Source organism: Cydia pomonella, chromosome 11 (assembly GCF_033807575.1).
Source record: "Cydia pomonella isolate Wapato2018A chromosome 11, ilCydPomo1, whole genome shotgun sequence".
Classification (NCBI taxonomy): domain Eukaryota; kingdom Metazoa; phylum Arthropoda; class Insecta; order Lepidoptera; family Tortricidae; genus Cydia; species Cydia pomonella.
The window spans coordinates 15,950,537-15,972,933 of NC_084713.1; the positions used below are offsets into that span (position 1 = coordinate 15,950,537).

General features: G+C 36.0%; 2 protein-coding genes across 2 annotated transcripts in view; one reads left to right on the top strand and one right to left on the bottom strand.

The window, feature by feature from the left end:
* Positions 1-22,397, top strand: part of LOC133522988 (uncharacterized) — a 172,687-nt gene that overhangs the window by 43,963 nt on the left and 106,327 nt on the right. The gene's annotated exons all lie outside the window — the stretch shown is intronic.
* Positions 1,535-20,576, bottom strand: LOC133522985 (uncharacterized). The gene is made up of 7 exons (XM_061858484.1): positions 20,213-20,576; positions 12,301-12,512; positions 8,447-8,551; positions 7,935-8,114; positions 3,160-3,401; positions 2,592-2,743; positions 1,535-1,814 (listed from the first exon to the last, which is right to left on the bottom strand). Exons 1-7 carry the CDS (start codon positions 20,385-20,387, stop codon positions 1,612-1,614), a joined length of 1,269 nt encoding a protein of 422 aa, XP_061714468.1. The 5' UTR covers positions 20,388-20,576; the 3' UTR covers positions 1,535-1,611.

Here is a 22,397-nt window from a genome sequence, read left to right on the forward strand (position 1 = left end):
TATCAGCTCTATATAATACACCCGGGAGCATAGAAATCGAATCACATACTCCTTGATTTTGAGAAGATCACATCTCGAATACAAATGAGCTGCGGATCGATGCCATCGCCAGTGAGATTTTACTGCGAGCAGGAGGATAATCGAAAAAATACGCCGACACATGTCTGTTATGGACAAGAGACGAATAAAAAAAGGTGAAAGTTTATGGACCTGAAAATTGTATAATTTTTGTCGTCTCAGTGCTGTTTTTTATAGCTTCTTTAAGTAGTCATCGATTCTTCATCAGGGCGGGAACCCACTGTTTTCATATTTTCGGTGTTTGTTTGATTAATAACAAACTATCGTGTCTATAGTGGATTGCGCACATATATAATAACAGGTGTACTAAATACTACGGTAGATTTAACAGTTACTCTGTCATTTTCGTTTCTTTAATTATTTAGACGCCAAATAATAATCATGCTCATAGAAGAACCAGATAAGTGTATTTCACACGATGTCATTGTATAAGTAATTTTCATGCATTCAACGTGAGAAAGGACTACGTGGCCACAGGGGTATTTTGTACGTTTGTATCAATCATTTTCAGTGCATGTGTGAAGTGTTTAGTTTTGAGAAAATAAGGTGAAAATTGATCACTTATCATTTGACGCCTAATTGCTTAGAATTTTATTCGTGGCGTAGTTTTACTAGGTGGTGAATAAAAACGAACATACGATAGCCTGATCCTAAGCGGAACCATTTCACGCTCGTCGGCGCTTATAAGTCCATAGGTTCAAGCTGACAACCCTTTATTAGGTATAAAAGGATTTAAGCACTGTTTTGACATCTCAAGGGACAAAACGTGACCCTATAAATAATTACTATTAACAGCCAAAAAGAAAGGAAAATAAAATAGGTTTTTTCCACACAAAATTGAACCACTTTAATGCACAGACAAGAATTAACGAGCTAATTCGACGACGAATTCGTACTGAATGATTCAAGTGTTTTAATATTTAATTCATAATCTCGCGCACGCCACCGTTTTATCGTCGCGGACCGCTATAAAAGTTCTATCCCTTTACGACTGTCCTTGGTTTACCTTATGTGATTAAATTATTTATTCCTGCGTACCCACTTACTTAGCTACAGGGACTACCCTAGGTGTTCGTTTGGTCTCCCTTTGACCATTGGACACTCTATTCACATGTAGGTACTTACTTATTATATATTTATATGTTTGTTTTCTGGAGGGTTGGGCAGAGATTATGACAATTGATACGATTCTGATACAAATGTGCCCTTTATTTTAGGGTAGGAGAAATTTTAAGTTGCAACGAAATATAAATCAAAATGTTATAACGTTGATATCTGGCACCCACCCACTCGCCAATTCATATTCCTTTAAATATCCTGTATTTAAAATTATATTATCCAATCCAATGATGAAGCATGTTGTTGATATGCATCTGTGGCCACATGGCGAAGCCTGCTTGGCGGATAATTTACATGCTAAGTGGATTCTTTTTAAAGTGGTAATAAATAAAGTTGATTTGTTCCAATTCATATTTAATTGCAATAAGTTTTTAAAATAAGATACGTAAAAGCTATATCAAAATCACATTTTTTTTATACATGAATCCTACCAAAATATTGCATTTTAGAACAAGAATTAACGCGACCGCAATGTTGTCGCTCCTTCAGAGGGGGACAGTCGCGGCCCTCGTTCTGTCTCGCTCGCACAACCGTTCTCGTCCGGAACTTGTCGCCGTAGCCGCAGGTTGTCGAACATGGTGTCCATTCGCTCCAGCTGGATACTAGGCAGTCGTCAGCTGAAATAATTCAGTAATTTATTAAAACAAAGGATTATGGAATGGAATAAAGTTTGTGGAATATCGCCCAGCCCAAAAGCATCCGGGCGGACATGTTTAGTATAGGCAAAGAGTATTTGAAATAGAGATGGATTGTCAAGTTTTAGAACGACATTTGACTTTGATCCTTATTCTTTCACTGATATGTGTTAAATTTGTTAAATATGAAAAACTGGTGTCATCTTACCGGGCATCGGCTTAAGGTTGTGCCGTCATCGGTCGAAACGATGCCGCCATACCGTTGACCTTTGATCTATTAGATGATGCCACTTTTTGGTATCTAACAAATTTAACACATATCAGTGAAAGAATAATGATCAAAGTCAAATGGCGATCTAAAAGTTTGAATCATGTGTCGAAAGATCGCAGTAAATTTACTGTGGCTACAAAGTTTTCTTTTACAATCCACCTGTTTTTCTAATTCTCTTTAGTATAGGGTTAGCAGTTGCTCATAGAGTACGCGCGGAAAGAGAAGAGTCGTGGAATATATGGGGCTCAACTCAATACTTCCTACGACTCTTCTCTTTCTGAACAGACTCATTCAATCATTGTTTTACCTAACTCCATAAACATAAAAAATAAGTACCTACATGTAGTCTACACCTTACTTTCTACTTTCCTCTTACCATCTGTATGGAAGCAGATTTAAAGTTCACGTCCAAAACTTTAGGCACTACCACATCATCCTTGAGATTGCTGCCTTCTGTTGTTGTAAGTTCTTCCAATAAATATACTTACGTTGTATCTTGTTAACTGCGTGGTGCAGACGAGACCTGAAGTGACGGGGCAAACGCTTGCCCAGTCCCATCCTGTGGCCTTGAGCTACGGCCAGCACCACATCGTCCATGTTCCTAAGGTCGCTACTGAACTCTGCTTCTGTTGTCGTGGTTCTGAAAATATAGGTATGTTTTAGGGCATTTTCATATACGTGTAATCTACTGGTATTGTTGTTATAGCGAGAGTGTTACGCAATAGTGTATGGTGCTATGAATATCCCATGTACTTGGCACATTATTGCTTAACAGTATCCTATTATAGGTGTAAGTAGGTAACCGTATTGAAACGAAATATTACGAAACTCCTTTTAGAATATACCGATTTAGAAAACTACCCAATGGTTTACACGTTTCATTCTGTCGAGTTATCGAGCCTTTGATCTAAGAGAACAAGTCAAGATATGTATTTGTCTTGATATAACTGGGTAAAAACAATACCAAAATGCTCTGTGTAGTCGTACAGTTCCACTTAAGTTATCATAACAGTAAAGACATTTATTAAGAGATAAATATTATTTATGATTACTTACGTAGTTGGTGCTTGAGTTACAACGACAACATGATTCTCGGGCAAGTCAGGTGCTGGTGTACCAAACGGCTCTTCTTCTAAATCCATAAGTTCCTCCACTGAGCTCTTTGTCGTCATTTCTTCTGACTCTGCAATGAATGCCCTGAGTCTTGGGTGCCCTTTACGATCGTTCTTCTTACGTAATTTATTGATTAGTTCCTTTCGTACTAAGTTGTTTATATCGATCGTTGAATATGCTTTAATCTGAAATAATAGTAACGAGAAATTAATGATACATTATTCGGTTAAGGTGGTTCGACTAGGTTACCCAAAGCTTAAACCTCACTAGATGGCGCCACAATTGCAAATTTTGAGTTTTAATTTTTTTGTGGAGTAGTCTTGGTATTTCTATACTGTAAATTATGTTTAGCGCACTCTTTAAATAAATATTGAACTATTACAACAAACATTGAACACTTCATTGTACAAAAACTACCCCTTAATGTCGACAGAATGTTTCTTGACTCTATTTCTAAGTATCACTCACACATTCAAACAGTCTTACTGGGATCCTTGTAGTAGACAATTTGGCACAGCGTGAGTAGGCTTCAATAGCGTTGCGGTATGTACGTGGAAATACATGCAAGAGGATGTGGGTTCGAGACTCATTAATTATTTTTTGTTATCAGTATTATGAAGTACCTATTATTAATAAATTATTTTATGAGAAATCTGAGCGTTTTCCATAAAAATATTATAAATCTGATTCTCACACATCATGATATTTTTGGGTTCTTCCAACTCAGAATCACTAGCATAATCAATCCTCGTGCTAAAAAAACCCGAAAATTTGTATTGAAATTTTAGTTTTACACTGAAATTTCTTTCACACTAAAATGTGACGTAATGGTATGGATATTTTAGGATATCTTTTTTTAATGCTAGGGTGGAGAAGATTCTAAGTAGAATGAACCTAAGAAAGTCCAAATTTGTAAGTCAGATTTTCCGGTATTTTTTTCAAAAAAAAAAGGCTTTTTGTTCTAAAATTAAAGCAATCACTTGCTGCCCAGCCTTTAAAAAAGTAGGTACTTTTTTACAGTAGAATAAAAAAAAATTACGATACATTTAATTAAATTACAGTGAGTTACAAAATTGCATGGCCTTCTATTTATAACCATTATAAAAAGAAATGAGATATTTACCATGTTTGTTTATAATATTGATTTCCCGATATTTTGACACAACTAGAAGTTTCACACAATGCCTAGAGATAGAAAATTATTTATTTATTTTATTTATTGTCAATTTCATTCAACGGATCACATCATATCCAATTTATGTGTTTATGTATTGCATTGTTTTCTGCCTAGTAGGTTATTAAATTCTGTTACTGCAATAATCTTTATCTACATAAAATATACAAACGAAAGTTTAATAAAGTATATATTAAAATGAAGTACACAAAATCAGGAATTACATATGACAATATCATTCAAAATCGCCTCCTCTGGCTTTGACACAGGCCCTCAAACGACGAGGCCAGTCATCAATAGCGGCACGCACGATTGTCATGTCTAATTCCGTCACTGTCTTAACTATGGCCCGCTTGAGGGAGTTAAGATTTGTGTGGGGTTTAGCACAGGCTTTCTCCTCAATAACCTGCTATATGGCATAATCCAGGGGGTTAAGGTCCGGGCTGGAGGACGGCCAGTCTTCGTGGGCAATAAAGTCAATTTTGTTCCTTCGAAACATGGCTTGAGTTGTTCTTGCCTTATGTGCAGGAGCTGAGTCCTGTTCAAAGATCCATGGCTGGTTTTGAAATAGGGTGTGGCTTAAGGGCTTCACTATTGGTTCGAGAACGGTTTCCAGTTTCCGGTTTTCACACCTTTTTCACAGAAATGAATCTGTGTTAGCCCTGAGTATGACACACCCAAAATCATGTTTGGCGGGTGCCCACATTTGTGCATCGCAATAGGGTTGTTTCCATCTACAAATCTTAGGGCATAATTGTATCCCAATAAATTCTTTTGGATTATAAGAACATGTTAAACTACTTTTAGGGGACCTGTAATGACCATATTTTTGTAAATATTGAATTTAAAATATCTTTTGGCACACGTCACGTGACCAAACTCGAAACGTCATTGAAGATTCTGATGACGTCACAACTCTCGGATTGACACTGTTGACAGTTAGGCGATTAACAACAAATGACAAATATCAGTTGACAGTTCGTATCTTCTACGTGTGTATGTAGTTATGTGTCAAACCATAAACTGTGACGTCACACAATTTTTGGGCGCGAAAGCATCTGTCAAAATATATTTTGTTAATTTAACATATTTAAAGCCGTTTTTAGTATAAAAGCTGAATTTTAAGGCAACTTTTAGTTAATATAGAAAGTAATACAAGCGTTTCAAAAAATTGGAATACGATTCTCTTTTAGGCCCCAATTCATTATAGATACGACGAGATAAGCGTTATGTGTGGTATATAATTATAGCTCACAAATCCACCACATTATGTCATTTTTTATTTTTTTCGGTAGCATTTGTTTTAACGGAAATAAAGAGGTTGCAAATCGAGTAACAGAACTTCAGAACAGTACCCCTAGTGTAACTTTGATCGACATCATAACGTGACGAACGCGTTTGCGTTAAGTCTCATTTTGTATAGGATTTTGAGGTTCCAAAACGTCCCGCTTGGCGCGCTCTTTCGAAATCCAATACAAAATGAGACTAAACGCAAACGCGTACGTCACGTTTGGAAATCGAATTTTATTACACTAGGGGTACTGATATCATTTGATATTTACCAGTCGCTTTTCGGTGAAGGAAAACATCGTGAGGAAACTGGACTAATCCCAACAAGGCTTAGTTTTACCCTCTGGGTTGGAAGGTCAGATGGCAGTGGCTTTCGTAAAAACTAGTGCCTACGCCAAATCTTGGGATTAGTTGTCAAAGCGGACCCCAAGCTCCATTGAGCCGTGGCAATATGCTGGGACAACGCTAGGAAGAAAGAAAGAAATCGAGTAACAGAACTTAGTAACCAACTAGGTATAATAGTTATGATGTAAATGTCCATATCATGTTGGAGTCATATTATATGTATTAGCCAACTAATTATTCAAGATCAATACACTTAGCTCCCTTAGGTATTCGCCTAAGTACAATCTCGGGCAAAATTGAGTTTTATAAAAGTGAACTAGTTTCTAGGTCATATTTTCTATGAATTGGTCATTTTTGTAGACTCCAATTACAGTTACACTTTTCTTGGTTTTTCGCGGACCAGAATATCGATGATTTTTGTAACTTGATTTAGACGTTGCTATCATTTTCAAACCAAAAACACATAAAATCACAATTCAGAACATGCGGCAGCGTTGTTTTCTATCAAGTACCTCAAGCACCAGGGCGGCTACCGGGAAAATCGAAATTCGTCAATTTCGGGCATTTTTCTCTGTCACTCTAATTACGTTTTAGTGAGAGTAAAACAGAAAGATCCCGCAATTTGCGAGTTTCGGTTTTCGCGGTAGGCCCCCAGGTCCTGTCAAGTTTCAGCAGTGTTGCCAGGTGAGCGGAAGAGAATTATCGTACTTGAGTGTCAATATTATTGTACCGTTGAAAAAAATATCGTACGCCAATCAAAAAGGCAGCCCCTAAAAATGTCTAGCAAAATAAGCTTAAATTTCGAATTAATAATAAAAAAATACAATTTTCGTCTAAATTGCGCAAAAAATCTGTTCATGTTTGTGTATTTTTGGGATAGACTCAAACGGTATACAGGAAATTGTGACATTTTAAACTTTAAACTTACACCAAGGAGCCGAACACCCAAAAGATACTAATTTTAGCCTATTTCTGAGAGAAAGTGTCATATTTTGCTTCAAATTACTAGACTTTTAAGGTGGCATCATCCAAGGGCTGAAATTATAGTACTTTAGTGTACGAGAATGCTCTTTGGAACATTACGTCATACCGGGGCCCAAATTATCGTACATGTACGACAATTATCGTACGCCTGGTCACACTGAGTGTCAGTGTCGACAGAGTCAGCTAAAAACGCGTCAAACATCGCAACGTCGCGCCGATGGCCGCTCGAGACATGGAGTGGCAACGTCGCAATGTATTTGTACACGACATTTGTCACACACACATGAGTAAAATTTATAAAAATATAACGTTGATTATTGCATGATTTCTGTATGAAACAAAGTGTTTCTATTAATTTAGCGCAAATGAATATTCGAAAGTAGATAGATGCGCAACTATTTATGTAATAATATTGCGTAATTAATTAATAAATAGCGATTGTTTTTTGTATGAAAATCGAACCACCTTAAGGAGGCAAACTATTGAAGAACAATGAATGAAGACAGTGTATTTCTCAAGTTACCTAAAGTATTCTGAAAGTCGGGAGTAAATCTGTTGTAACTTACTAGTACATTCTGCAAAATATTCGAATTGACAGGCCCAATTGAGCTAAGTAAATATATTAGATTATGTCGATCTTCATTTCAGATTTACTGTCGAGACCTAAATAAAGTTATTTTAGTTGTTACTGCTAATGGACCTAAGCCGCACGCCTCAAGAGATAGTTTTAGATTCACCTCGACAGTTTCGATCTCTGATTAGGTGTTTATATTATTAAGACTCTCTTGATGAGTCTCGCTAGGACCTTGTCTTATTTTCCATTATCAAGCTGTAATGCGAACCCAACAATTATTGAAATCTTCTTGATAGATGGGTAACGTTGTATCTAGAATGAACGATGTTTTCCTAGAACTGTCCTTTATACCTTATTAAATTTGACTTTAGCGATAGCAGGCAGTTCCCTTAGTGACGGGTAGTAGAAACCAGATGCCGGATGGTTGGGGTAGCGGGGCCTGTGCTTGAAGACAGGCTCTGGAGGGTCGTTGTCCCAGCGAGGAGCGGTGAACGTCAGGCCCTGTGCTGCTCCGGCGTCCAATGGGTATAGCTGTTATGATACAATATCTACATTAACACTTTCTCGCCAATTTCATTGTATGTAATAATCTTTTTTATTCCATGAACTTTGCATCTAAAAGTCTCTTTGAATTTAAATAGTAAGATCAAAGACGATTTTTGCATTCCTCAAATATGTATCTTCAATGGCAATTTTATCAGCTTGGTGTTGATAGCTACCTATTAAATATTTATCTTCATAGGTGTCTGCATCTGACTTCGACTAATGATGATTTCCGAGACTCTAATCTAAACGAGACTCTCAAAATTTCGTCTAAACCGGTACAGCGATTTTTTTAAGCGTGCGGTGTATAATGTACTCACATCTAAGGTGATTTGGTCTACCCATGATGAGTCGACACAGAGGTTGAGGCTGTCTACTCCAATGAACCAGTCTGGAGACGGTATAATACGGGACATCAACGAAACCTGAAACAAATGAACGTATCTTTTACTTGGTAGCAACCTACAACGATGGGTTTTTAAATTAATGTAGAGTGTGTGGAAAGAGAAGAGTCGTGGAATGTATTTAATTGAGCCCCACACATTCCACGACTCTTCTCTTTCCGAACAGACTGTAGCCCGAATTTTAATGATTATGACAACCTTCAATTAAGTGTTTACTTCACAGATAAAGAATATCCATAATGCTTTATATTTTATCTATGGTTTACCCTTTATTAATTGAATTTGCTTGTCCTTCTTCTGAAAATTGAATTGATTGTCATGACAGTGTCATTGTGTTTGAAAATGTTTTTTCCTTTGACTTTATGATTAATACTATAATTCCGTGTTGTTGTGTTTATTTCTTTAACGAGTGTAAACGTTTTTGAATGCTATTTATGAAGCTGCAAGCAACTGCAAGTGTTTTACTTAACGAATCTGATCTAAGTGGACAATTTTTAAATAACACGATGTGCTAAACAGTCGTACAGCCCGTAAACCCTTGCAGCTTCAGTGTACCAAATGTTAAGGAGTTGAGTACTGTTGATTTGCGTAAACATAATTGATGGTTCATGAGTTTTGTGAAAAATGCAGTTATTCCAATGTCACTCCATATCGAGTTGCCTGAGGAGTTCAAGGTGAGTAATAAACCTTTTTGTTAAATACCTAGTTACAGTAGCGGCAAATAATTTAACATATTTCAGATATATTTTCGTTATTTTTTTTTGGTAATTTCTCAAAAACGGTTTCGATGTAATTTAAAATATAGGGACGTATGAAAACGATAATTCGATCAACCCAAAAATACCCTAGTTTTTTTTTAATAATTAGTTATCTGAGTTTTCTCAGTAGACCGGTGGGTATAAAATTGTAAATGTAAAAATATATTTTTGCGTTTTAAGGTTATACATTGCATGTAAATTACAGGTACCTATCCAAGCTATGTGAAAATAATTATACCTAGTAACATAGTTCAGAACCACGAAAATATTCGACTCCAAATAATACTTTGCATTAAACCACTGAAGAGTAATAGAAGTCCCCTTGGGAATAATAAAAATCACAGTATTTTATACTACAGAGACCCAGTAAATTAACGCCACACTATCTCCATATCCCAGTAGGCGAGACCTCAAACTTGTTGGCATAATTATTTATGTAAATTACAAGCGAGTCAAACTATCAGTACTTACGTGAACCCATGTCAGGGTTCGAAGGAAAGGCTAAGTGAGGCCGAAGTCTAATTAACATTGGTGTACACAGATATAGGACTTAAGCGCCATGTATAAAGCTACAAAGATGTTATTCAGAAGACGTATTATGGATGGCGTTATTCACGTGATAAAATAACCATCACTTTCTAACATCACGGGATTGAAAGTGACGGACACCGTTTTATCACGCTGTATTGAATGTCTATCTTTTAACTTATCCTTAAAAGATAGACATTCAACATCGCGGACTTTCTTGTAGACCCATGAAAGAGAGACAACCCCACCATGCGTTGTATTGTTATAGCTCAAACGGTTTTTTTTTTCCTGGCTTTCCCCTTTTGTGTTTTGGCAGGAGGGATTTTGCCAATGACGACGTTTTAAGACGTACCACGCACGATAAGCATGTTCGGTGTATGATAAATTTTGGTTTGGTAAAAGGACTTATGGTAGGTACCTAAAACAAAAAACATTTATTGTTATGGACATCACAGACAACACAGGACATGTACAGTTTATTAGAAAAAGAGCGGGAAAGGTAACAGTTTTGACAATTAGAAGGCATACCAACATAAGGAGAGATAAGAAATGGACAATAGACATAAGATAAGATGATTTTACTAGAAAATGTAGAGCCGTTTAAGTTTTATATTATTTTCTTGTATGTGTTTAAGAAGAATTCCAGTGATGGGAGGATCCATGACTCAAACGGATTAGGCAGCGTTTTCGATTAAAGCTTGCGTTGCGTTTTCGATTAAAGCCAGCGTGATTTTTTCTGACAACATTATCGTATTTCTACCAATTTACACAAAACCTTAACAAATTATACACCTAAATCTTCCTCAAGAATCACTCTATTGATAGGTGAAAGTCGTAAGAAAATCTGTTCAGTAGTGTTTAGTTTTGGAGTAGTTTTAAAAGATGTAGTGCATTGACGTTTTCCCCTAGACTTGCGGACGCTAGGTTGCGTGGCAGTCGTGCACATAGCGAATAGAACAACATGCTTAAAATAGGGTCACCTCTCTCTGCATCTGACTGTACCTCTTCTTTTGGCCTCCCCTGTTTCCTCTTTTCTTCACAACTCCCTTATAAAACGCTTTTGATAAATTCGTCGTATACTTATTTATATACTTCCACATAAATATGATAAGGTATCTAAAGCAAATTTTATTATTAGGAGGACTTAGGAAGACGAGGGTGGCTTTCTTTGGCAGATTTAGTTATTGTACACGTTCCTCTGTAATACCTAGCCATTTGAGAAACCCTTTTCATCTGTCTGGCGTTGTATTACAAACTTAATTATACCGGTTAGCCCGTCATACGGGTAAAACTAACATGTCTGCTGCTGTTAAGCTTGCCTTTTCAATTCTATTCCATATATTAGGTAAATGATACAAAATAGTACATTACGATACAAGTGCGAAAAATAGGAAATTCGAAACGAGTGGCGATAAATTAAAACACGACCGAAGGGAGTGTTTTAAATCGACACGAGTTGCGAATTACCTATTCGCACATGTATCGTACAACGTTTTACAGTACATATGACCCTTTAAATGTTCGACACAGTAACGTAATATGCTACTTCTCGCACTAGTGCTATAAAGTAGCCCCATATGTACTGTAAATATTATTTTACCACACCAGCTCGCAAAAGTCCAAAAACTGATGAGAAAGTTGCATTTTATTCATAAGAGTGGAAAAGTTATAATTTAATCACTATTAAAACTAACTATATTCTTTATTTTTCAATCATGTAACTTTTACTATGTAGGTACAACAAAATACAACACAAAGTCAAGGGAGTTTTCTTAATAGTGTTTATACATCAGTCCGTAAGTCGTATTCCTAAAAATAATGTTTACCTTCTTATATTAAGGTACCTGCGCCAAAGACGGGCCATCGTTGTTTTATATCTTATGTTTAATATGAATTTGCAGTTTTGTCTATGGCACTAACGAACATGGACGCATGTTATAAAAGTCTGAAATTTTGAAAGTAGGCTAGCTTCAGACCGGGATTCTTTGGCGCAGGTACAGTGAATCACATGGAGAAATTATGAATGAATTCATTGATAAAGTCGCCATGCACTTATACGACTGATGCATGATGGCACCTTACTTCTGTAAATCGGTTTGTTTTTCGATAAATAAACAGTCTAATTTCAGGGGAGATCAATACAGACAGACATAGTCCAGCAGTGTTCAGGATTATTTCAAATTAAGTTTTTTTAGCCCACGTGGGTAACAAACAAGCATACGGCCCGCCCGATGGAAAGTGATGAGGGCCGGTATACTAACCAGATGGCTTGACGGCCTCCTAGCCTAGTCAGTAGTGACCCTGTTTACGAAGCAGGTTCCGGGTTTGAATCCCGATAAGGGCATTTATTTATGTGATGTACATGGATGTTTGTTCATTAGTCATGGGTGTTTTCTTTGTATTTAAGTACCTATGTATTTACGTGGGACTGGGTCGATTTGTGTAAAATTGTCCTATAATATTTATTTATTTTTATTTACTAACCATACTGTGTTCAGCGTCCACAAACACCGTGTTCTCAGTCTCGCCTACGCCGGCCGCTATTCTCGGGGACGAGAACTGGTCGTACACTCGCGGTTCGTCGTCGCCTTCCTCGACCAGTGCGTCTAGTTTGCCGAACTGGGCGAACTGGCGAACTGAAGGGCGGGCGGTGTCGCCTATACGGAATAGGGCGTAGGGCGCGCTGTGGGATTGACCTGGAACACGGAAAATTACAAGGAAATTAAGTCTGGACTTTGATAAAAATATTCGAGAAGAATATAAACGAATAGAAAAGATGTATCAGTATGAAAGATGATACGAAAAGTCACATGACTATTTCCATTCATTACTTAAGTTCCGATTGGCGTTTTTTTATCAATAACTTGTCATATTGTCCTGTTGTTAGATTGTCGCGCGCTAGGCTCTCCGAAACATGTCACGCGAGTGACTAAAAAACACGTGAATGAAGTCGTAAAATTATCTTAACTTACAAAATGCATATCTTATGTCCCATTGAATATGTTTTTACTCTTTTTTGTAAGCTATTGTAATGCAGGAAAAGTTAGTAAACTACGCTTATCCAGCTCACCTTAGCTTTTACCGAGCTTGAGACCACTGCGCCGGGAGTTATGCAAATCAAGCCATTTCTTGGCTTTTATGACCGCAGTCCGCTCTATCCTAATTATGGAGCGATGTTCGCGTAAGGCTTAGTGGGTATAACCTTAATTAAAACAATTTAAAATTAAGAGCATAAAAATCATACTAAGCTTAAGTGGGACTGGGCTGGACATGTCTGCCGCATGCACCTTGAAAGGTGGGTCAAAATGGTTACCAAGTGGGACCCACGGAACACCATAGATGGTGCTGGCCGGGGTGCAGGCAGGCCGAAAAGGAGACGGCGGGACGACTTGGACGTATTTTATCCGAATTGGTGGGAAACTACAAAATACAGGGTTGAGTGGAGTGGGACACTAAATTAGGCTAATAAAAAAAATATATACTACCCGTTTTTGATTATTGGGACGATGACTACATGTTGATTTTTATAACAAGTTCTATTTACTATACAATTTACCACAACAAATTGAACATTAAAAATATACAGGGCGCTGCAAGACTATGGGACATCAAGGGAAAGTACCTTAAATATCGTAGATGGGATATTTTGTTGAAAGTAGACTTTATATTATTTTTAAAAGTCAGTAATTCTGCATTTTCTAAGAATTACTTGCTTCGAGCATTTAGTTAATTAATTTACAAAAAAATACTTAATTGACTTAGGCAGTTTCATGTATGTTACTGTACTTTGATTAAAATTATTAATTTCACGTTGCTCCTTTCTTTTAAGATACTATGTTACTTAAGAAGATTTATTATTTTTTGTCCATTCTTCCGATTGGAATCATAAAAGTAGGGGAGATTTTTTTCACATTTAAGTCGGTTCGATTCCCAGACGAAGCAAGTAATTCTTAGATAATCTTTAAATGCAGAATTACTGGCTTTTAAAAATAACATAAAGTCTTCTTTCAGCAAAATATCCTATCTACGATATTTAAGGTACTTCCCCTTGATGTCCCATAGTCTTGGGACGCCCTGTATAGAAATAATAAAAATATCTCCATATTTCCATATAACATAACTAACTTTTATTACCTTTACTTATACTGACTCAACTGTCAACTATATATGACAATAGCCCTTCGTAAATTGTATTACAACTTTGCATCCATTAAAATTCAATTATAAAATTACGAGTCTTACCACATTTCAAGAATGCCACAGAATATTAATAAAGCTCAGAGGAATTTAATTATTCTGTAATTTTGCTATAAAATAACTGTATAATATTAAAGTTTTCTAGATTAACATTTTTGAGCTAATTCTCTTATATTCACGTAAAATGTGTCTTTTTATTAAGTATTAATTTGGCTGTAGTAATGTAATTTGCCAGTCATATTATAATTTTATTACAAGTTGCTAACTGATAATAAAACTAGTTAGGTAATTTCAAGCTTGTGTTGTACTCGTATTGTACTGTCGTGAAAAAGTTAAACCAATTTGAACCTGATTCGTCAATACCTAAGTCTATTGAATTGCTTCGTCATACAATGCTACATACGAATATTGTGAATATCAAGAACCGTAAAGGAAACCAATTGAAGATAAGCTTTTAGGTAATATTATTGTGTACTATACCTATCGTTGTTATTAATGATATTATATACCAATTAAAGAGAGTTAGTGTATTTTATACAATGCTAATTAGTTGAAATTGATGAAGATTATCAGGCTGATTGATATCATGCTCTCTTTGTAAATAATTAATAAACCCAAAAGAACACGTTCATTTGGGCTTTCAATGACAAATTTAATTTAGTATATTCAGACATACAAAATGAAAAGCTTCTTGGCTGATATTTCTTTTCTAACAGAGCCAAGAGTTAAGTTGACAACCCTAAAAGCAAAAACCCATTAATAATTTCGTAAAAACCCCAAAAGCTCCGTACACCCCTGCAGTCCCCTATGAAATGTAATTTATTTACTTTACAATATACCAGATTCCTTCTAAATCCTTACAAGTCTCTCCACCCCCGAGTGTTTACACAAAAATGACGTCGGCGCACAAAACAAATTATATTTGTGTGTAGCATACAACTATTTCCTATGGCAAATCCATTTGATCTTGTTCTGTCTACACGTTAGGGCTGTCACAAACTTTTTATTGTATTCTACTTGAGTCTCGGGGAAGTCAAAGTGAAAATAAATAGTATTAAATATGTCTTAATATCATAATCTACTTTTATTTTAATGGCGAGTTATTTGATGTTGTGAAAATATTATTTTATAATGAACAGTAATTAAACTATACTGACCTATGTAAACATAATATACGAGTATTTATAATTCAGATTTATTTATTATTATGTATTTGTTATTCATTATGATTGAATTGTTAACATTCTGTAATTTTCAGTAAAATAAGTCACCCCAAAACTTATTTTACAGTATTTATTTGTAAAATAAAACAGTTGCTTTTTTGTAGATAGAAAAACTGTAACCGATATAAGCTGTTTGAATCCAGTATTTTATTTTTCATAAAAGGAATTTAATGCCCTCTAAGTAACGTGCCATCCCTGGCTCCCTCTTTTTGATTGAAAACAGACAAAAGACGTTTTTTGCCTCGAAAAGAACAAAATGCCTTTCAAATGCCCGCGCTGGAGATTTATATCCGGAGATAATTCAATATCGCCTTTCATAAAATAATGGAGACGGCATCGTTTCGGCTTAAAAAGACGTTTCATATTTTTTAGGTGTTTTTTGTGGAGTTTATTAATGAAATATCTTTGTCTTGTGGCGTTTATCTTTGTTTATCCGTAGATAGTACACTGTTGTATTATACAGATTAAACTCACTGAAATTATTGTGCAAAAATATCACGAAAAAAATTGGCTGTTTCATATATTTTGGCTGTATGACCTTGACATTTTCTATGGGAGAGTAAACTTTTTTGCGCGATTTCGTTGTTGGTCCCATAGTAAAAGTTGCATAGTATGACTTACATATATATTCACCCCGTAAATTATTGCAGGAGACTAAATAAACAGCCTGTATAAACATCTTGTTTTGTGAGATATCATTGCACAATAATTTCAGTGAGTTTAAATTAAAAAAAAAAAAATCTGATACGCACTGAGTCGGAGTAAGCTAGTTGTCGTGCATTTTCAATAACAAAGTGTACAGATGTCATCATTATTGTCAATTTTCTATGAAAATATGATGTTTTTAATTGATCTATTCAAATCAGTGTAAAGTTAGTTAAGGCGGACTCTAATAATATAGTAGGCACAAAGTATTCTTAGAATTGTGCTTAAACGTATTTAGACTTCCCAAAAGTCGAAAGGTTTGCTTTTTTTCCGCATTAAGTTTACAATCAGGTCATCAGATAGCGCTCTGTAGAGGTAGGAACAAATAAATACAGTCTTATCTTAACGCCACCAAATGTCTCTTGAGTGCTTCAAGCAAACGTTACAAAGTTACATTTGCGGTTAAGGTCGTCTTTATATCGGATGGGGATTCATACGCTTAAAATTTCATGATGATTGACTTACAACTATCGATCTATCTAATAAGAAATGTACCAAAGATATACACCGTGGGCTGGTAAAATCCGACAGATTTCAACCACTCATTCCTGAGGTCATAAAGAGCAAAACATGTTACATGATTTTTGTCAAATTCCGCATATTTTTTTTGCGTTTTCTGCATACGAGATGTTAAGTATTTATTTTTACATCTTGGCCAAAAAAAAAACAATGAATAAGTAAAGATTTTCTATGTTAACATATAAAATTTTCGATTTTTCTTTAAAACGAGTTTTATTATGTCTGTTAGTAGGTATGTGTAAACCAACGTTGTAGTCAAAAAGTGGCAGCGTTGTAGCCAAAAAGGCGTTTTCACTATGTTACCTATTAGGGCCTACGCTAGCTGACGCGGACGCCCGCCGCGTGCGCACGCACGCGGGTGCTATTTGTAGGTGAAATCCGCCGCACGCGTCCGCTTCAGTTAGCGTCGCTCATACTATTTTTCGTTAACCCGCTCGTCCGCTCCGTGCACCCGCGCCAGCTAGCGGAGGCCCTTACAGATACAATTTTTTCACAAGAGTTGACATTATTTAGCTCCAAAACAAGATCGATTAAAAAAAAACATGACATTTTAGTCTCTAAATGCGGTCAAGAACCTTCAAAATCTGCCGGGTTTTACCAGCCCACGGTGTACATGTCACCTGTCAAATAATTAATGTATCCCATTACCATCGTATATATGCCAGTTTTGTTAATGATTGGCGCTGTGTCCAGTGTAAAGGGTACTTAACAGGAAACTTGGTATTTTTACCACCCGGTCGCCATATTGGATTGTTTCATTAATTACGTTGAATGAAAATACGACACACGGAGTGGGCCAATTGGATTTTATCTGTGGACTGCGATCTTTCAGCTATTTTCGAAGAATTTCTTTAGTAGCCATTTATTGTTGTCGAAACAAAGACGTTTTTATTATAGTAATTGGTTGGGACAAGGTTTTACCGCTATTTCCGAGTTAATTTACTCTGCGGAAAAAGACGAAAAACACATTTTGTCCTATTGAAATGACTTGCATGTTTTTTTGAATGCAAAAAAACTTATTTTTTTGTTGTTCTCTCCCGTAAGAAAGAAAGCAAGCAGATGTTTAATAGTTATTTGTTTTATAAGGGGGCAAAGTTATTGTTTAACCGCGCGTGCTAATATTGCTACCCGAGCAAGTGAACGATTCCAAAATTTAACCACGAGCGTAGTGAGTGGTTCGAGAAGTAGAATCTTGAGCGTTGCGAGGGTTTCAAGGCATTAGGGTTCAACAAACTTTACCTCCGAGTGAAACACAAAAAATTTCAGGACACCAACGCAAGGAAAATACGAACTATGAGATACCAAAAAAAAATTAAACCAAACCAAAATATCATTTAAAAGTCAATTTTACCAACTAACATAAGGAAACAACTGAAAAATTGCATTTGATTACTTTGCCCCACATGTGGATAAAATGCGTCTTTCTCATGAGTTTTTGAACAATTAAGAGGGCCTTAACCCAGTTGGTGCGGTAAAAAAAAATGGTTTAACACTAATTAACCTGATTAGACTAATTAACTGGTTTCATGATTATTTCAAACATGATTAAGTGATGCAATGAAATCTTATAAATCACTGAAAAATCTTGTGATATTGTACCTATACCCGAAATGAGTTGCCGTTGTGATTGTATGTGTTAAACATTGTATTCCATCTTATTGTACAAATGTACACGGTAAAACTATAAGTGATTTCTGTTCTATTCTATTCTACAGGTTCAACTAGTACATGTAGTGGCTCAAAAAGAGTGGTTAGGTACCACAAACATGCTTATTTGATGCAATGAACTCATATACAATCACAGTTGCAACCAATAGAGTTAATCAGGTATCAAAAAAAAGTTTATTCACTTATATCAAAAATAATTTGAAATAGAGGTGGATTGTCAAAGAAAACTTTGTAGCAACAGCAAATTTATTCGTGTGTCGAAAGATAGCAGTAAATTTACGTGACAATATACCTCTTAATTTCAAATTGTCTTTGCTAATATAAATGAAATTATCTTGTAATCTTCTATTGTAATATGTTCATTTATATTCTAGCCATAGAATGGGAATATAACTAAAAATCAATTCGTTTATTTGATTTCCGTTTTTAAATCATTCGCATAGGCTGGTAACGTAATAGCGCATTTTAAGCCACATATATTTTTATAGCTTTTTTTATTTTTTATTAGCCTATTTTGTGTCCCACTGCTGGGCAAAGGCCTTCCCTGTCTTCCGTCACTCGTCACGGCTTTGTGTATGCTCCCGCCAGTCGCCACGAAATGAGTCCAGGTCGTTTCGCCATCTCATTTTTTTGCCTGCCTCTGCCTCGGGTGCTCTGTGGTGCCCATTCGGTCACTATTTTGGCGCATCTGTCCGGGTGCATCCTACAGATGTGTCCCGCCCAATCCCATTTGAGCTCGGCGGCCTTCACACCCACATCTGCGATACCAGTTTTGGAGCGCAGCTCTGTGTTCCTTATCCGATCGATTCTGTGGACTCCAATACTTTTTATAGCTATGGATAATAAATGACGCGCAGATGTGCATCAGCAGAAAAGTAACGCGAACATTTGGAACATTCGCGATAAGAGGTGTCAGCTAAATAAAAGTAGGGTAGAGCGGGGCATGTTGGGCAGTCACTTCAATTGAGCAATTAAAAAATCTTGGACTCAATACACGCCAGGCTGGAACACTAAATCACAAAAAGATAGGATTGGTGAAATTCATACATTGACCCATCGCAAGTTCAATGATTTAGATTTTTTTGAACTTATTGAGCTTCAGTATAATTTCTCTTAGATTTGCGATTATAAATGCCACAGGGACCTTTGATATGTACATTATTTATTGAGCTTAGAATAAATTTAAAAGTGGAAAAATTACTGCCTTGGGTGAGACTTGAACTCACGGCCTCTGGATCTGAATCTGGAGTTCAAGTCTCACCCAAGGCAGTAATTTTTCCACTTTTAAATTTATTCTAAGCTTAATAGCATCGTTCGCAGACGTTTCTGCTAGTTAAAAAATAATTTATTATTTATTGATTTAAAACACCAAATTGAACACAGATCTTTTGTACCTGTTTAATAAGAATGTATTTTGCAACTTTCGATTTGAACTTACCTCACTAACTATGAGCATATCTGAGTTTTATTACTTGAGAAAATTTTGCTGTTGTGTTGTGTTTATTTATACGTACAATAAGAATTGTGTCTGATGAGGTTTTGTCCTAAATAAATTCTAATTCTATCAAATTCAGACAATTTGACTTTTTCAAGACCCAATGTTCACTGTGTTAAGTCATTACAAAGAGGTGATCTAAAATGTGCTCAACATGTCCCGCTCTACCCTATACTAATTATTTACCGCGTCTATACGATTTACAAATAAAGATTGATAATGAAGTGACAATGGATTTATGACTTAAAACATCATACAAGATAATTTAAACTAATATTAAGGCGTAGATTCTAAATCCATTTATGTGAATCATCGTGAAAGCTTGTTTTTTTAAAACCCTTGTCGGTGGATAGAGAATATTAAAAAAAAATCTCTCCCTCTCTATTCTCTAACATAAATAAATATATACGACATACCTACATCTACATATATTATAGATCAAATGACGATGTTGATGGTCTGCAGAGGTCTTGTAGTTATTTTGCATAGCATATTAGTATTAACTGACTTCAATCAAAATAGTGACCGAGTATAATAATAAAAGTGTGCTGGACATAGTCATTAAAAAAAATAGAAACCCTTTGCTTACCAAACACGGGAGACCATTGCGCCTTAGGCCAGTTGTCGGGAAAGTCCTTAGGAAATGTCTCCTCGCTCCACAGGGTACGAACGGTCACTCTATACGCAGCCACATCGTCGTCATCACAAGCCGAACAAGCACAGATAAAAAGCAAAATGGCCGCCGCGTGCCGGCTGGTTCCCATTTTGAAAAAGTTTCAGTTATAAGGCGTGTCGTTGTTCTTTTGTTTACCTATGCTTATTTAGAAAAACCGCATGTTGCCGGTCGTTACAGCACGTTTCCGCACCGGCGCGTGCGGCTGCGATGGGCGGGCGCAGTTGACTTTTCTATTTTGGAATCACGTCGTTCGTGGACGGAAATAAACACGGGCAACGTACGAATATTATTTTGAATTATTTGGAATCTGAATGTATGTTGGTTCTACGGGAAGTTTGTAATAAAAATGTAAGTAGGTAATTAAATTTTACCTATAAATCAAAATAATATTTACAGTACAAATGGTGCTATATTACCGCCCTAGTGCGGTAGTTGGCACTATAAGCGCCTATGTTGAAAATTTAAAGGGCCATATGTACTGTAAATCGTTGTACGCATCACTTGCGAATTGGTAATTCGCAACTCGTGCCGATTTAAAACAGTTTCTTCGGTCGTGTTTTAATTTATCGCCACTCGTTGCGAATCTCCTACTTTTCGCACTTGTATCGTAGTCTATTGTCAAACATGACGAGGCCCTTATTCTTTTTATAACAGAATATTTAAGGACCCAGTTTGTTTTCCGCTATAACTTCAAAATTTCATTTTCTAGTTTTGTTCTACGTAAGATAATAAAACTACTTCGCAAGCAAAGTGGCCTCTAAAAATATACCCCAATAAAACCTAAATCCAATATTGATATCATTCCTTCCACTTACGTAATGCTAGGCCTATAACAATAATTTTCTTACCTTTAATAATTCAGTATCGAGTGGTGTCAGGTGCGGTTTTTCCAATAATTTCACCCTTAAATAAGGGTGTTTTTCTGAACCCTTCCACGTCCGGGCCTGATTGATTGATAGTAGTTTAAGATAAGATGGAATCTGGGACTGAAAGGAGTTTTAGTTGCGCGGAAATTAGATTGTCTCGGTAAGGTCTTTTGGATACCTATAGGAAAAGTACTTAAATTTGATGTTCGTTTGTATAGTTTTGTACACAAAAGAAAATGTACAAAAGGCGGACTTAATGCTACGAGGCATTCTCTACTAGTCAACCTTAGTTGTAAGCGGTGCAACAATCATATTTTAATTATAAAACAAAGTAGGTACTTTTACACAACTCATACAACTAAATAAATACAAGTAATATACATAAGTAAACAACATCTCACACATCTCTTGCTCCACGGAACCGAACGCTGACAAGTAACTTCAGTCATTCGATATTCAAATAGGTTTTTATTTGTACGTATAATTATTATTATTATCGGCCCCAAAAGTTGTTTTGAACAGCGCGCCGGCAATATTCAGTAAATTATGTTTGTTTTCGTATCGGTTTCCCATTATCATTTGTCCGACGACATTATTTTAATTGTGGTACTTTGTTTCATCGCAGTTCTGAGTTTTCAGTTTCAGGAAATCTGATGTCAAATTATGAAAATTTCATTGTCCTCTAAGTTGATAATCATAAAATACTGTTATATATAGCATGATACCACGACTTACTTTCTGGTTTTAGGCACCAGTCCGAAAGGGCGTGGGTTCGTATCCCACCGCTGTCACCATGTAGTAAAACACGCGAGCTAGTTCAACACTGATTTATTATCTAAAATGCAGGGAGGTACAGTATCTTACAAATACCCTTAACTAATATACTACAGAGACAATTTTATCAAGTTAAATATGTAGGTCGTACTAAATAACTTTTACCATAGGATGTTCATTTAAATCGCGAAAGCTCGCGACTGTCCCGTATTGGATTTGTTTAATTACTTGTAAGATATAACTAATTTTAAAAGTAACCATTCACTTAAAATTTGAATTTGCAACCTCATTATGTACGACATATACGGATATTGCGTATTGAAATGTGTTTATGTACGAGTATCTTAAATAATGCTGGCCATCATATTTCAAGGAAATTTTGAAAGCGAATTTGACCCATGAAGACCCTTGAGGACCCTCAAGATTACCTAAATCAAACTTAAAGTGCGTGTGAGACC